The sequence below is a fragment of the Eleginops maclovinus genome, chromosome 12 (assembly GCF_036324505.1).
Source record: "Eleginops maclovinus isolate JMC-PN-2008 ecotype Puerto Natales chromosome 12, JC_Emac_rtc_rv5, whole genome shotgun sequence".
Lineage (NCBI taxonomy): Eukaryota > Metazoa > Chordata > Actinopteri > Perciformes > Eleginopidae > Eleginops > Eleginops maclovinus.
This window is the reverse complement of record NC_086360.1, coordinates 29,847,725-29,865,555: the sequence shown is the minus strand read 5'-3', so window position 1 is coordinate 29,865,555 and position 17,831 is coordinate 29,847,725. Positions and strand designations below refer to the sequence as shown.

General features: G+C 44.7%; 1 protein-coding gene across 1 annotated transcript in view; it reads right to left on the bottom strand.

Annotated features, from left to right (window-relative positions):
- Positions 1 to 17,831, bottom strand: part of LOC134873077 (uncharacterized) — a 31,884-nt gene that overhangs the window by 13,858 nt on the left and 195 nt on the right. The window contains 6 exon segments of the mRNA XM_063896479.1: positions 390 to 562; positions 2,384 to 2,583; positions 2,585 to 2,623; positions 4,218 to 4,363; positions 5,026 to 5,284; positions 17,613 to 17,831. The exon segment at positions 17,613 to 17,831 is cut by the window's right edge and continues 195 nt beyond it. Of these exon segments, the coding sequence (XP_063752549.1) occupies positions 390 to 562; positions 2,384 to 2,583; positions 2,585 to 2,623; positions 4,218 to 4,363; positions 5,026 to 5,284; positions 17,613 to 17,831 (1,036 nt within the window).

Sequence of the window (17,831 nt, the reverse complement as noted above, 5' to 3'; positions counted from 1 at the left end):
GGTGCTTTGGGTGTTGTTTGGGTTCAGGTGCATGGGAGGTTTTGGGATTTTTTTCAGGTGCAAAGGTGTTGTGATTTTTTTCCCGGTGCATAGAGGTGTTGTGATGTGTTCAGGTGCATAGGAGTGTTGTGATGTGTTCAGGTGCATAGAGGTGTTGTGATGTGTTCAGGTGCATAGAGTTGTTGGATGTGTTCAGGTGCATAGAGTGTTGTGATGTGTTCAGGTGCATAGAGCTGTGTGATGTGTTCCTGTGCATAGAGGTTGGATGTGTCAGGTACATATAGTTGTTGTGATGTGTTCAGGTACACAAGGGTGTTGTGATGTGTTCAGGTACACAAGGGTGTTGTGATGTGTTCAGGTACACAAGGTGTTGTGGTGTTTGTACTTACAAGGGTTGGCTGTGCCTCTGGGCAGCGGCAGGTATGACCCCGGTCTCCAGCCGCGTGATTCAAACCCCTGGCTGCAGCGCTGACAGTCCTGTCCACTCGTGTTGTGGTCGCAGTCACACTGCAGTGTTGCATCACGTAACATACACTGAGACGCATGCAGGTTACACACACACCTGCAACGCACGCACACACACACACACACACACACACACACACACACACACACACACACACACACACACACACTTCAGCTACAGTGTAGATATTCAATGCAAAACTTAATTCCCAGGCTCCTCTAACAATGCAATAGGATCTGAAACAATAAAACAAATAAACAGATAAACAAATAAACAGATAAACAAATAAACAATAAAACAAAATAAACAATAAAACAGATAAACAATAAAAACAGATAAACAAATAACAGATAAACAATAAAACAAATAAACAGATAAACAGATAAACAAATAAACAATAAAACAAATAAACAATAAAACAATAATAACAGATAAACAAATAAACAGATAAACAATAAAACAATAAACAGATAAACAAATAAACAGATAAACAAATAAACAATAACACAGATAAACAAATAAACATAAAACAAATAAACAATAAAACAGATAAACAATAAAACAGATAAACAATAAACAAATAAACAATAAAACAAATAAAAAAAAAAAAAAAAAAAAAAAAAAAAAAAAAAAAAAAAAAAAAAAAAAAAAAAAAAAAAAAAAAAAAAAAAAAAAAAAAAAAAAAAAAAAAAAAAAAAAAAAAAAAAAAAAAAAAAAAAAAAAAAAAAAAAAAAAAAAAAAAAAAAAAAAAAAAAAAAAAAAAAAAAAAAAAAAAAAAAAAAAAAAAAAAAAAAAAAAAAAAAAAAAAAAAAAAAAAAAAAAAAAAAAAAAAAAAAAAAAAAAAAAAAAAAAAAAAAAAAAAAAAAAAAAAAAAAAAAAAAAAAAAAAAAAAAAAAAAAAAAAATAAAAAAAAAAAAAAAAAAAAAAAAAAAAAAAAAAAAAAAAAAAAAAAAAAAAAAAAAAAAAAAAAAAAAAAAAAAAAAAAATAAAAAAAAAAAAAAAAAAAAAAAAAAAAAAAAAAAAAAAAAAAAAAAAAAAAAAAAAAAAAAAAAAAAAAAAAAAAAAAAAAAAAAAAAAAAAAAAAAAAAAAAAAAAAAAAAAAAAAAAAAAAAAAAAAAAAAAAAAAAAAAAAAAAAAAAAAAAAAAAAAAAAAAAAAAAAAAAAAAAAAAAAAAAAAAAAAAAAAAAAAAAAAAAAAAAAAAAAAAAAAAAAAAAAAAAAAAAAAAAAAAAAAAAAAAAAAAAAAAAAAAAAAAAAAAAAAAAAAAAAAAAAAAAAAAAAAATAAAAAAAAAAAAAAAAAAAAAAAAAAAAAAAAAAAAAAAAAAAAAAAAAAAAAAAAAAAAAAAAAAAAAAAAAAAAAAAAAAAAAAAAAAAAAAAAAAAAAAAAAAAAAAAAAAAAAAAAAAAAAAAAAAAAAAAAAAAAAAAAAAAAAAAAAAAAAAAAAAAAAAAAAAAAAAAAAAAAAAAAAAAAAAAAAAAAAAAAAAAAAAAAAAAAAAAAAAAAAAAAAAAAAAAAAAAAAAAAAAAAAAAAAAAAAAAAAAAAAAAAAAAAAAAAAAACAATAAACAAATAAACAATAAAACAGATAAACAAATAAACAAATAAACAGATAACAAATAAACAATAAAACAGATAAACAAATAAACAAATAAACAGATAAACAAATAAACAAAGTGCACGGACTAAAGTAGAGCAAGGCTTCTGTGCATGTGATGCAGGAGCAGTGAACCATGACTAGAATCCAATAATATGAACTAAAATGGAATATACAATTAAACACTGTATGGAAATAAAATAACGCTTATTACACACACACACACACACACACACACACACACACACACACACACACACACCACACACACACACAGTTCAGCAGTGTGTCAATGGGTGTAGCTGCAGTCAGTGTGTGCGTTACCTGGCAGGTACATCGATGTTGGACACGGCATAGAAGTACTTCAGCAGGTTGTCCCTCTGTACGTAGGTTCCTCCCAGCGCCGGGCGCAGCAGCCGCAGCCTCAGGTTGGTGAAGCTGAAGAACTCTCTGAGGCCCTGCATCGTCTCCATGCGCGTCCACAGGGCGTCCATGTTGATCAGCTTCGGACCCGCAAACACCCCCGAAACGAGAACGGACCTCGAACACCACCAGCTTCTCCTCCTATTGGTCAACACTGAGGTCAGTCACAAGCTCTCCTCTTATTGGTCAACACTGAGGTCAGTCACAAGCTCTCTTCTTATTGGTCAACACTGAGGTCAGTCACAAGCTCTCCTCCTATTGGTCAACACTGAGGTCAGTCACAAGCTCTCCTCCTATTGGTCAACACTGAGGTCAGTCACAAGCTCTCCTCCTATTGGTCAACACTGAAGTCAGTCACAAGCTCTCCTCCTATTGGTCAACACTGAAGTCAGTCACAAGCTCTCCTCCTGTTGGTCAACACTGAAGTCAGTCACAAGCTCTCCTCCTATTGGTCAACACTGAGGTCAGTCACAAGCTCTCCTATTGGTCAACACTGAGGTCAGTCACAAGCTCTCCTATTGGTCAACACTGAAGTCAGTCACAAGCTCTCCTCCTATTGGTCAACACTGAAGTCAGTCACAAGCTCTCCTCCTATTGGTCAACACTCAGGTCAGTCACAAGCTCTCCTCCTATTGGTCAACACTGAAGTCAGTGAACATGCACTTTATTAATTTCCTCCGGTAGCATATAAGCTCTGTTGTGATATATCTGCAGGTGTGTATATATCTTCAGGTGTGTATATATCCTCAGGTGTGTATATATCTTCAGGTGTGTATATATCCTCAGGTGTGTATATATCCTCAGGTGTGTATATATCTTCAGGTGTGTATATATCCTCAGGTGTGTATATATCCTCAGGTGTGTATATATCTTCAGGTGTGTATATATCCTCAGGTGTGTATATATCCTCAGGTGTGTATATATCTTCAGGTGTGTATATATCCTCAGGTGTGTATATATCCTCAGGTGTGTATATATCCTCAGGTGTGTATATATCTCAGGTGTGTATATATCCTCAGGTGTGTATATATCCTCAGGTGTGTATATATCTTCAGGTGTGTATATATCCTCAGGTGTGTATATATCCTCAGGTGTGTATATATCTTCAGGTGTGTATATATCTTCAGGTGTGTATATATCTTCAGGTGTGTATATATCCTCAGGTGTGTATATATCTCAGGTGTGTATATATCCTCAGGTGTGTATATATCCTCAGGTGTGTATATATCTTCAGGTGTGTATATATCCTCAGGTGTGTATATATCCTCAGGTGTGTATATATCTTCAGGTGTGTATATATCCTCAGGTGTGTATATATCCTCAGGTGTGTATATATCTTCAGGTGTGTATATATCCTCAGGTGTGTATATATCCTCAGGTGTGTATATATCCTCAGGTGTGTATATATCTTCAGGTGTGTATATATCCTCAGGTGTGTATATATCCTCAGGTGTGTATATATCTTCAGGTGTGTATATATCCTCAGGTGTGTATATATCCTCAGGTGTGTATATATCTTCAGGTGTGTATATATCCTCAGGTGTGTATATATCCTCAGGTGTGTATATATCTTCAGGTGTGTATATATCCTCAGGTGTGTATATATCCTCAGGTGTGTATATATCCTCAGGTGTGTATATATCCTCAGGTGTGTATATATCTTCAGGTGTGTATATATCTTCAGGTGTGTATATATCTTCAGGTGTGTATATATCTTCAGTTGTCCACAGCTCACCTTGGCTCCGACCCACTGTGAGTACTGCTCGGTGCAAATGACCCGGGTGATGTTGCTTGGTGCTAAATCTGCGACGCGTTTGGGCACCATGCCAAAGGCTTCGAGGCAGTCGTCAGCGTAGAACTGGTACGGCTGCCAGGACACACCTGAAGCACACAGTAGCTTTATACTACAATACTATTCCACCAGTAAGTAAACACTGAAGGGAACAGCAGAAGAAAACAGACAGAAGGTAAACACTGAAGGGAACAGCAGAAGAAAACAGACAGAAGGTAAACACTGAAGGGAACAGCAGAAGAAAACAGACAGAAGGTAAACACTGAAGGGAACAGCAAAAGAAGACAGGAAGTAAACACTAAAGGGAACAGCAAAAGAAGACAGACAGGAATGAAACACTGAAGGGAACAGCAAAAGAAGACAGACAGGAAGTAAACACTAAAGGGAACAGCAAAAGAAGACAGACAGGAATGAAACACTGAAGGGAACAGCAAAAGAAGACAGACAGGAAGTAAACACTAAAGGGAACAGCAAAAGAAGACAGACAGGAATGAAACACTGAAGGGAACAGCAGAAGAAGACAGACAGGAAGTAAACACTGAAGGGAACAGCAGAGAAACACAGACAGGAATGAAACACTGAAGGGAACAGCAGAAGAAGACAGACAGGAAGTAAACACTGAAGGAACAGCAGAGAAACACAGACAGGAATGAAACACTGAAGGGAACAGCAGAAGAAGACAGACAGGAAGGAAACACTGAAGGGAACAGCAGAGAAACACAGACAGGAAGTAAACACTAACAGGATTTACCTCTGTCAGTGGACTTCTCCAGCACCATGATGGTTGGCCTCCCATACTCGAAAGTCACCACAACGTCGTCCACCATCTCCAGGCTCTTGTTCCAGGACAAGGTGATGTTGGCCAATAGCGGTTCAGGAAACCTGGACCATGTGACCGTCTGCCAATAGGTGACAAGCCCCCCACGCTCCCTGTCGCCCATCAGCTGGGGGGGGTGAGACAGGTCAGGGCTGGAGGCGTCGCATTCATCACTGCACAGGTATGGATTCTCCTGTATATCACACACACACACACACACACACACACACACACACACACACACACACACACACACACACACACACACACACACACACACACACACACACACACACACACACACAGAAATACCTGTTGACAGAGGGAAAACCTCCAGTGTTGCCAACTTAGCGACTTTCTAAATCCTCTGGCGACTTTTTATTGTCAAAAGCGACTAGCAACAGTTCTAGCGACTTTTTCTGCGGTTTAGAGCCTCCTCTCTCCTCCCTCCTCTCCTCTCTCCTCCCTCCTCTCCTCTCTCCTCTACATCAGTGTCTCCTTGGTTATAGGTCCTCCAGAGAGCCTCTCCTCTCCTTTCCTTTCCTTTCCTCTCCTCTCCTCTCCTCTCCTCTCCTCTCCTCTCCTTTCCGTTTCCGGTGTGAGTGTGAGTGTGAGCGAGCGGTGGTGGGGTGAGTGGGGCGGAGTTTTGAATTGGTTTCTGTCCTTTTTTCGGGTTTTCCCTGGTTTCTCCGTCTGTTCTATGTGCATGGTCAGGTAAGCTTTATTAATATTTTTACTGTGTTGGCCGAGCGATCAGTGGTTGTGTCAGGTAGTTTTCGGGAGGAATGGCGTCCCCCGAGACGCCGCCTCCGTCTATCCGGCAGGGAGTAAGGATAGTCCCGCCGGATAGTAGCGTTACTGTGGAGGAGGTTCTGTTGGCTGTCGGTGAGCAGGTAGGTCATGATAAGTTATCGTTTGCGTCTAGAATGAACAAAGCAGTGGTTGTGTTCCTGAACGAGGAGCCCCGTGTGTATCAGCTGGTAGAGAGCGGAGTGTTTATCAGGGACTTATTCGTGCAGGTCTACCCGCTGTCGTTTCCCTCCACGCGGATCACCGTGTCCGGTGTTCCGCCGTTCATACCGAACGAGTTGTTAGAGAGCGAGCTCCGTAGGTTTGGCAAGTTTGCCAGTGGATTTAAAACGGTGAGTTTGGGATGTAAGGATCCCAAACTGAAGCACGTACTGTCCCTGAGGCGGCAGGTGTTCATGTTCTTGGACTCGCCGACACAAACACTGGACGTGTCGTTCAGAGTGAAGCACGGTGACGGGTTCTATATGGTGTACGCCAGCTCGGGACAGTTCAAGTGTTTTGAGTGTGGAGATGTGGGACACAAACGCTTTACGTGTCCGCATAGACAGCAGGGGGCGGCTCACTCCGCTGACGCGGCGGGCGGCTCCGCTGAGTCCGCGGTCGGGTCCGCGGCCGGCGGGTCCGGTGCTGGGTCCGCGGCCGGCGGGTCCGGTGCTGGGTCCGCGGCTGGCGGGTCCGGTGCTGGGTCCGCGGCCGGCGGGTCCGGTGCTGGGTCCGCTGCTGGCGGGTCCGGTGCTGGCGCCGCGGGCGCGGATGCGGATCCCGGTGCGGAGGGTGTGGAAGCCGGTGCCACTGGTTCACTTTCTGAGGAGGATCACTTGGATAGGGAGGAACAGAGTCGGCCTGACAAGCAACAGGCTTCTGTGACTGCAGAGAACCTGAGCAGTTCACAGTCTGCAGGCACTGAAGCAGCTTCCACAAGTTTTGTAGGCACAGATCCCACTGTAAACACCAATGAAGAACAGGGTATGTTAAATAGTCAGGCATCCTGTGAAGGAGAGGACATGGAGTATGACTCTGAGTCAGATACAGTATCCATAGGTGAAACTTCGATCAGGAACGCAGATCTCTATTCTTTAGAGGAAATAAATCAATTTCTGGATGTAACATTTAAAAAGTCTGTTAGATTAAATGACTACTTCGGTGATACTGAAAAGTTTATCAGATCTGTTGGCGTTCTGCAAAGACTGGTCGGTTTTGACCTCTTGGATGAGAAGAAACGTTTTCGCCTCAAAAAGCATATCACAGCTTTGAGGAAAGCAAAAAAAGGCAAAACTGCTAAAAAGATTCAAAAGTAAAATGATCATGTATCACACGGTGGGTTTCTCTTTTCAACTGTTTTCTGTTTTGTTCATCTTATCCGTTTCTTTTTCTCTGACCTCTATGGGGAGCCTCAAGATAGGATCTTTGAACATCAATGGTGGGAGAGACAGACAAAAAAGGGCATTAATTTCTGAAGTCGCTACTCAAAAAAGGGTTGATGTGTTGTTTTTGCAAGAGACACACACTAATCCAGCAGACGAGACAGATTGGGGTTTATGGTGGGATGGTTCGTGCACCTTTAGCCATGGCACCAACCTTAGTGCAGGGGTAGCTGTTCTGCTTAGGAAAAATGTCGATGTAACTGTACTATCATCTACTGAAGTGGTGAAGGGCAGGCTGTTGATTGTAAGGGCAGAAATAGAGGGCTCTGTGGTCTGCTTTGTAAACATATATGCTCCAAATCAAGGCACAGATAGAGTGGTTTTTTTCACCCTGCTAAAAAACGAGGTAAGAAAGTACCATCAGGATCAATTCATCATTGGTGGGGATTTCAACTGCACGCTAGACTTCACTGTAGACAGGACAAGTGAAGAACCTCACCCACAGTCATCTCAGAGCCTTCACAGCATCATCACACACCTGGATCTGTTAGACACATGGAGGGTCAAACATCCACTAACCAGACAATACACATGGGTGAGGGTCGGCAATGGCAGGGTGAGTGCAGCTAGACTGGATAGGATTTACATCTCCAAAAGTCTCAGCTCCAGATTAGTCCACAGCAAGATAAGTCCAGTTGGTTTCACTGATCACCACTTTGTCAGTATAGATTTGATCCTTTCACCAGGCGAAAGGGTTAAGTCCTACTGGTCTTTTAACAACAGACTTCTGCAGGACCGTACTTTCTGTCAAAGTTTTGAGCGTTTTTGGCAGCAGTGGAAAACCAGGAAAGCGGATTTTGTTTCTTTGAAGCTGTGGTGGGAAGTTGGGAAGGCCCAAATTCGCGTTTTTTGCCAGCAGTATACCTCCCACTCGACTGCTAATATAAAGGCAGCAGTTCAGGAGCTTGAAGTAAGTATTAGGAACATTGAAGAGGGGTTACATAGACATTCGGATCCCACCACGGGTCATCTGCTGCAGGAGAAGAGATTGGAGTTGAGCTTATTCCTGCAGGAGAGAGTAAAGGGAGCTCTTGTTAGGTCTCGTTTCCTCCAGCTAAAGGACATGGATGGCCCAAGCTCTTTCTTTTTTAATCTGGAGAGATCGGTGGCACAGAGGAAACAGATGACCTGCCTTAAGCTTCCTGGAGGCAGAGTGACCACCAGTCCGGGGGAGATGAGGACCCATGCAGTGAGTTTCTACGCTGACCTCTTTGGGGCAGAACAGTGCGGCATGGAGTGCCGCGAGGAGCTCCTGGAGGGGCTTCCTCAGCTCATCCCGGGTGAGAAAGCTGCTCTGGACTCTGAGCTGACCCTGGAGGAGTTGACAGTCGCTGTTAATCAGATGGCATCAGGACGGGCACCGGGAATTGATGGTCTCTCCACTGACTTTTACCAGCGGTTCTGGAATACTCTTGGACCTGATTTGCACAGTGTTTTATTGGAGTGTTTTAGAACAGGATCTCTTCCTGTCTCCTGTCAGCGAGCTGTGCTTTCCCTGCTTCCCAAGAAAGGAGACCTGGCCTTACTTAAAAACTGGAGGCCGGTTGCTCTCCTCTGCACGGACTATAAGGTGCTTTCCAGAGCCTTATCGAACAGACTCAAGGACATCCTGGGAATACTTGTACAGACAGACCAAAGCTATTGTGTTCCTGACAGGAAAATTATGGACAACATTTTCCTAATTCGTGATGTTATTGATGTGTGCAGATCCCAGAATGTGAATTTTGGTATTGTTGCTTTGGACCAGGAGAAAGCCTTTGATAGGGTGGATCACTGTTATTTATTTTCTGCACTCAGGGCTTTTGGCATTGGTGATGGTTTTCTGGCCTGGATTGGTTTATTGTATAATGGTGCTCAATGTATGGTGAAAATGGGGGCAGGGCTGAGTCGGCCAATCCCTGTGCAGCGAGGGATAAGACAGGGTTGTCCTCTCTCCGGTCAACTATATACCCTAGCTATTGAGCCCTTGCTGTGCATGTTGAGAGGTCGGCTCAGTGGTCTCTCACTGCCTGGGTCCTCTGATCTTGATCGTCCACTTACCGTTTCTGCTTACGCAGATGATGTTAATATTTTTGTCTCCAGCCAGGGGGATATTAAATGTTTGCAGGATACCCTGTCCCTGTACGAAAAGGCCTCATCTGCTCGGGTGAACTGGGCAAAGAGTGAGGCTTTGTTGGTGGGACAGTGGAGAGATCAGACAGTGCCCAGTCTACCTGGAGGTCTTGAGTGGGGGAAGGAGGGCCTGAAGGTGTTGGGAGTATTTTTGGGCACTGAGGGGTTTCAGAACAAGAACTGGGAGGGAGTTAAGGAGAAAGTGTGCGCTCGGTTGTCTAAATGGAAATGGTTGCTACCCCAGTTGTCATATAGGGGAAGAGTTTTGGTTGCAAATAACTTGGTCGCCTCGACTCTTTGGCATAGACTTATTGCTCTGACACCACCGAGAGGCCTGATGGAGGACATTCAGCGAGTCATCCTGGACTTCTTCTGGTCTGGCCGGCACTGGATCCGAGCAGCAGCCCTCTACCTGCCTGTGGCTGAAGGGGGGCAGGGACTCATCAATATCCAGGCAAAAATAGCCTCTTTTAGACTCCAGACTGCACAAAGACTGCTGTACAATTGTGGCCCAAGCTGGTTTGATACAGCTCGTTTGCTGCTGAAGAGAGCCGGGCGATTGGGCTACGATAAACAGCTTTTCCTTTTAAAATCTGAGGATGTGGACTTAACTGGACTGACACCTTTTTATAGTTCGGTATTACAGGCATGGCAGATTTTTAAGGCCACACGTACCAAAAATGAGACTCCGGGCATGTGGCTGTTTGAGGAACCTTTGTTTTTTAATACTCTTATACAGACTCAAACACTGCAGTCTGCCAGCCTGCGAGCCTATTTTAGAGAGGCTGGCTGCACCAAACTGGGCCATCTGATGAAGATGACGGCAACATCGGTGGATATCTTGAGACAGAGAAGCAACATCACCTCCATCAGGGTCATCAACAGAGTGGTGGAGGAAGTCTGTGCTGCCCTGCCACAACCCCTGAGGGTTTTTGCACAAGACCACAATGTGTGTGACCAGTGGACCGAAGGGGAGGAGTATAGTTTCCCCTCTCTGTCTGTCACCCCAGTTGTGGGGGAGTGGCAGGAGGGAGGTGGTCAGCTGCTGTCGCTCACAACCCCGCACCTGGAGAAGTTACAGGACGCAGGGAAGAAGGCAATATATCAGATCTGCTGCAAGGTTCTGAGCCTGCGCTCTTTGGCAGGGATGAAGGAGTCGAGGTGGACTGGTTTTTTTGGTCCAGATGTTTCCCCGAAGGGCAGCTGGCGGTCTCTGTACAAGCTGCCCGTTGAAAAACGGACAGCAGACCTCCAGTGGAGGATTGTACATGGAGCAATAGCTACGAACAGATACAGAGCGCACCTGGATCCAGAGTTGGGGGAGGAGTGCATCTTCTGTTCTCAGAACGAGACCCTTGAACACTTATTTATTCAGTGTCCTCGTTTGTCTGCTCTGTTTGAGCTGTTAGAAAGGTGGTTTCGGGGTCTAGGGGAGATTTTTGCTTTTGATTTGTTTATTTTTGGCCCGAAGTACTGTGCAAAAAAGAAGGATGTACACTCATTGGTGAACTTTGTATCTGGCGTTGCTAAGTTGGCCATCTGGCTGACTCGCAGGAACCAGGCCCAGAGTGTTGGCAGTGTGGAGCCAGTGCTGGTCCTGAAGGGTCTGCTGAAGGCCAGACTGAGGGTGGAACATGCGTATTATCGGATGATGGACAATGTGCATGGTTTGGGTCATGTATGGGCTGTTGGGGGGGTTTGTGCTCTGTGGGGGGGGACGGAGAGCTGAATGTAAGTTTCTGATTGGAGAAACAGGTTCTGTGTCTGGTTGACAGGTTTGCTTGTATTTTATTTTTTTGTTTTTGTGTGGTTTTTGTTGCTCTTGAATGAAGATGTGATGGTGAGCTGTTGTCTCTTTTGCTATGGTGCAATAAAGGGACTTTAAACCTCTCCTCTCCTCTCCTCTCCTCTCCTCTCCTCTCCTCTCCTCTCCTCTCCTCTCCTCTCCTTCCGTTTCCGGTGAGTGTGAGCATGAGTGGTGGTGGTGGACGTGCGGGTGGCGCGGACTTTGAATTGTTTGGTTTCTTGGTTTTCTGGTTTCCCCTGTATTTAAGTTATGTTGTATGTGCACGATCAGGTACGTTTTATTTATTACTTTCTGAGTGTTGGCTGAGTGATCAGTGTTTCTTCTCGGGTGGTTTTCGAGAGGAATGGTGGCCTCCGAGACGCCAGCTCCATCTATCTGGCAGGGAGTCCGGATAGTCCCGCAGGATAATAGTGTCTCTGTGGAGGAGGTTCTGTTGGCTGTCGGTGAGCAGGTACGACATGGCAATATTTCTTTTGCATCACGCATGAACAAGGCTATGGTGTTGTTCATGAAGGATGAGCTGCATGTTCACCAGCTGATCGAGAGCAGAGTGTTATTAGGGACTTATATGTCCAGGTCTCCCCGCTGCCAGTGCCATCCACGCGGATCACCGTCTCCGGTGTTCCGCCATTTATACAGAACGAGCTTTTAGAGAATGAGCTCCGCAGGTCCGGTAAGTTTGCCAGCGGTTTCAAAACTGTGAATTTGAGATGCATTGATCCCAAACTGAAGCACGTTCAGTCTCTGAGGCGGCAGGTCTTTATGTTTTTAGACTCGCCTACTCAGACTCTGGACGTGTCTTTCAGAGTTAAACATGGGGATGGTTTGTATGGTCTATGCCAGTGCAGGGCAAATCAAATACTTTGAATGTGGAGATGTGGGACACAAACGCTTCGCATGTCCGCACAAACAGCAGAGGGTGGCACCGCCGCTGACGCGGCTCGAGCCGCCGACACAGCACCTGTCGCTGATGCGGCACCGGCTGATAACACGACACTGCGCAGTCAGGTTTCAGTTGAGGGAGAGGAAATGGATTTTGATTCGTCAGACACTGTTTCCATCCCGGAAACCATGCTGGAGAGGAACACAGATCTTTACACTCTGGAAGAAATAAGATACTTTCTTGATGAGACTTACAATAAATCTGTAAAGGTCAGCGATTACTTCAGTGACACTGACAAGTTAATTCGGTCTGTTTCGGCTCTAAAAAGTCCGGTGGGTTTTGACCTCCTGACCTATGAACTTCTACGCTGACCTCTTTGGGGCACAACAGTGCAGCATAGAGTGTCGTGAGGAGCTCCTGGAGGGACTTCCTCAGCTCAGCCCGGAGGAGAAAGCTGCTCTCCACTGCGAGCTGACAATGGAGGAGCTGATAGACTCAACCAGATGGCATCAGGGCGGGCACCAGGGATCGATGGCCTCTCCAACGACTTCTTAAAGCGGTTCTGGAACATCCTTGGAGCCGACTGAAGTTTTTATTGAATGTTTCAGAACAGTTACAGATTTCAGATTTAATGTTTGTGAAATACATAATGAGTTTTCTTTGCCTTAATAAACAAGGTTTTTAAAACTGCTATAATTTTACAGTTTAGTGAATTAGTGGTGTTGGTGTTGGGGTAACAGTGTAGTGGTGTTGGTGTTGGGGTAACAGTTTAGTGGTGTTGGTGTTGGGGTAACAGTTTAGTGGTGTTGGGGTAACAGTTTAGTGGTGTTGGTGTTGGGGTAACAGTTTAGTGGTGTTGGTGTTGGGGTAACAGTGTAGTGGTGTTGGTGTTGGGGTAACAGTTTAGTGGTGTTGGTGTTGGGGTAACAGTTTAGTGGTGTTGGTGTTGGGGTAACAGTTTAGTGGTGTTGGTGTTGGGGTAACAGTTTAGTGGTGTTGGTGTTGGGGTAACAGTTTAGTGGTGTTGGTGTTGGGGTAACAGTTTAGTGGTGTTGGTGTTGGGGTAACAGTTTAGTGGTGTTGGTGTTGGGGTAACAGTTTAGTGGTGTTGGTGTTGGGGGTAACAGTTTAGTGGTGTTGGTGTTGGGGTAACAGTGTAGTGGTGTTGGTGTTGGGGTAACAGTGTAGTGGTGTTGGTGTTGGGGTAACAGTTTAGTGGTGTTGGTGTTGGGGTAACAGTTTAGTGGTGTTGGTGTTGGGGTAACAGTTTAGTGGTGTTGGGGTAACAGTTTAGTGGTGTTGGTGTTGGGGTAACAGTTTAGTGGTGTTGGTGTTGGGGTAACAGTTTAGTGGTGTTGGTGTTGGGGTAACAGTGTAGTGGTGTTGGTGTTGGGGTAACAGTTTAGTGGTGTTGGTGTTGGGGTAACAGTTTAGTGGTGTTGGTGTTGGGGTAACAGTTTAGTGGTGTTGGTGTTGGGGTAACAGTGTAGTGGTGTTGGTGTTGGGGTAACAGTTTAGTGGTGTTGGTGTTGGGGTAACAGTTTAGTGGTGTTGGTGTTGGGGGTAACAGTTTAGTGGTGTTGGTGTTGGGGTAACAGTTTAGTGGTGTTGGTGTTGGGGAACAGTTTAGTGGTGTTGGTGTTGGGGGACAGTGTATGTGGTGTTGGTGTTGGGGTAACAGTGTAGTGGGTGTTGGTGTTGGGTAACAGGTAGTGGTGTTGGTTGATGGGTAACAGTTTAGTGTGTTGTGTGGTTGGGGTAACAGTGTAGGGTGTTGGTGTTGGGGTAACAGTTTAGTGGTGTTGGTGTTGGTGGACACGTTTAGGTGGTGTTGGTGTTGGGTAACAGTGTAGTGGTGTTGGTGTTGGGGTAACAGTTTTAGTGTGGGTTGGTGTTGGGGTAACAGTTTAGTGGTGTTGGTGTTGGGGTAACAGTTTAGTGGGTGGTTGGTGTTGGGGTACAGTGTAGTGGTGTTGGTGTTGGGGTAACAGTTTAGTGGTGTTGGTGTTGGGGTAACAGTTTAGTGGTGTTGGTGTTGGGGTAACAGGTTTAGTGGTGTTGGTGTTGGGGTAACAGTTTAGTGGTGTTGGTGTTGGGGGTAACAGTTTAGTGGTGTTGGTGTTGGGGTAAACAGTGGTAGTGGTGATTGGTGTTGGGGGTAACAGTTTAGTGGTGTTGGTGTTGGGGTAACAGTGTAGTGGGTGGTGTTGGGGTTGGTTGGGGTAACAGTTTAGTGGTGTTGGTGTTGGGGTAACAGTTTAGTGGTGTTGGTGTTGGGGTAACAGTTTAGTGGTGTTGGTGTTGGGGTAACAGTTTAGTGGTGTTGGTGTTGGGGTAACAGTTTAGTGGTGTTGGTGTTGGGGTAACAGTTTAGTGGTGTTGGTGTTGGGGTAACAGTTTAGTGGTGTTGGTGTTGGGGTAACAGTTTAGTGGTGTTGGTGTGGGGGTAACAGTTTAGTGGTGTTGGTGTTGGGGGTAACAGTTTAGTGAAACAGTTAGTGGTGTTGGTGTTGGGGTAACAGTTTAGTGGTGTTGGTGTTGGGGTAACAGTTTAGTAACAGTTTAGTGGTGTTGGTGTTGGGGTAACAGTTTAGTGGTGTTGGGGTTGGGGGTGTAGCATTAAGTAGTACTGTAAGTTTTCAGTGTATTTTATGTAGTATATAGTGTAAAGTGATTGGTGATGTCACGGGGGAGGGGGGGTGAGTATGAGCAGCAGAAGGCATCAGAGAGATTATCAGTTAATCTGAGGTCGGAGGTTAACCCTTTAACAGGATTCACCTTGCAGCGCTCAGATACACACTCTTAGTTACCCTTCACACACACAACGCACACCACACACCAGACACCGCACACCAGACACCACACACCAGACACCGCACACCAGACACCACACACCAGACACCGCACACCGCACACCGGACACCGCACACCAGACACCGAACACCAGACACCGCACACCGGACACCACACACCAGACACCGCACACCAGACACCGAACACCAGACACCGCACACCGGACACCACACACCAGACACCGCACACCAGACACCGCACACCAGACACCGAACACCAGACACCGCACACCAGACACCGCACACCGCACACCGGACACCGCACACCGCACACCAGACACCGCACACCAGACACCGAACACCAGACACTGCACACCAGACACCGCACACCGCACACCAGACACCGCACACAGACACCGCACACCAGACACCGCACACCGCACACCGCACACCAGACACCGCACACCAGACACTGCACACCACACACCAGACACCGCACACCAGACACCGCACACCAGACACCGCACACCACACACCAGACACCGCACACCACACATCGCACACCGCACACCAGAGACCAGACACCGCACACCAGACACCGCACATCGCACACCGCACACCGCACACCGCACACCACACACCAGACACCGCGCACCGCACGCCAGACACCGCACACCAGACACCGCACACCACACACCAGAGACCAGACACCGCACACCGCACAACAGACACTACAAGCTGGACGCTGCAGTTCGTTACAGGTTAATGAGGAGCTATAACGGCTCTTTAGAAAGCATGAATATATTGGATATCTGGCTCTGGGGGTATTTGCATTGAGCACTTCCAGTTACTGAGTCACATTTGAAATCCTTCTCGCAATATGATAATGCTTTATGAGAATATATTAGACCCATGAACACATTTTGATCCATGAAAATAAAAAGGTGTGCGATAGTTATAAGGTTAATATAAATGCTGAGGTCATAATAAGGCGCCACTAACAGATTCACACTGTGGAAAAGTCTCATGGTATTTTCTGTCTTTGGGGAATCACACTGATCCATAATTAGGGTTTAATTAACCTCACATTTATCAATAATTCAGACGCAGCTTCAGCTCCCCAAAGGAACAATTAGACAACAGCAGGACAACTTCACGACTTCATCAAAGTCATTAAATCCATCAGTCAAAAAAAATCAGCTCTCTACTCCGATACACGGTTAAATACTCCGATACACGGTTAAATACTCCGATACACGGTTAAATACTCCGATAACGGTTAAATACTCCGATACACGGTTAAATACTCCGATACACGGTTAAATACTCCGATAACGGTTAAATACTCCGATACACGGTTAAATACTCCAATACACGGTTAAATACTCTCCGATACACGGTTAAATACTCCGATACACGGTTAAATACTCCGATACACGGTTAAATACTCCGATACACGGTTAAATACTCCGATAACGGTTAAATACTCCGATACACGGTTAAATACTCCGATACACGTTGAAATACTCCGATACACGGTTAAATACTCCGATAACGGTTAAATACTCCGATACACGGTTAAATACTCCAATACACGTTGAAATACTCCAATACACGTTGAAATACTCCGATACACGGTTAAATACTCCGATAACGGTTAAATACTCCGATACACGGTTAAATACTCCGATACACGGTTAAATACTCCGATACACGGTTAAATACTCCAATACACGTTGAAATACTCCAATACACGGTTAAATACTCCAATACACGTTGAAATACTCCAATACACGGTTAAATACTCCAATACACGTTGAAATACTCCAATACACGGTTAAATACTCCGATACACGGTTAAATACTCCGATACACGGTTAAATACTCCAATACACGTTGAAATACTCCGATACACGGTTAAATACTCCAATACACGGTTAAATACTCCAATACACGTTGAAATACTCCAATACACGGTTAAATACTCCAATACACGTTGAAATACTCCAATACACGGTTAAATACTCCAATACACGGTTAAATACTCCGATACACGGTTAAATACTCCGATACACGGTTAAATACTCCAATACACGTCAGAAACTCCAGACAGCTCTCATCAGTAAAACCTCTGTCTCAGATCCAGACCTCCGTCAGTAAAACCCTCTGTTCAATGATCCGCAGTAACCCTCCGATCAGTCAAAACCCTCTGTCTCAGATCCAGACTCCATCAGTAAAACCTCTGTCTCAGATCCAGACCGTCAGTAAAACCCTCTGTCTCAGATCCAGACCTCCATCAGTAAAACCCTCTGTCTCGATCAGACCTCCATCAGTAAACCTCTGTCTCAGATCAACTCGTCAGTAAAACCCTCTTTCAGATCAGACCTCCAGTAAACCTCGTCTCAGATCGACCTCCATCAGTAAAACCCTCTGTCTCAGATCCAGACCTCCGTCAGTAAAACCCTCTGTCTCAGATCCAGACCTCCGTCAGTAAAACCCTCTGTCTCAGATCCAGACCTCCATCAGTAAAACCCTCTCTGATGGAGGTCTGGATCTGAAGCTCTCAGAGGACTAAGCTGAGCTAACGTTAGCCGCAGCCAAACAGAAACTCTGAGAGCATCGAACTGAAACTTTGCTCAGGTGTGTGTGTGTGTGTGTGTGTAGGAGTGTGTTCAGGTGTGTGTGAGACTGACCAGCGTGCAGAATCTCTCGGGGGGGTTTCCACAGGTGATGCCGGGGGGGTCAACTCTGATCTGCATCACCTCCTTCATGTTGGTAGGGGGGGGCTGACATGGGAACCGCTCCCAGCCCGCCCCCCCCTCCGAGGCCCGCAGAGAGCGACACACATCAAACTGAGTGAGGGCCGGGGGGGACAGCAGGAGGAGGGGGGACAGCAGGAGGAGTAGCCCGGG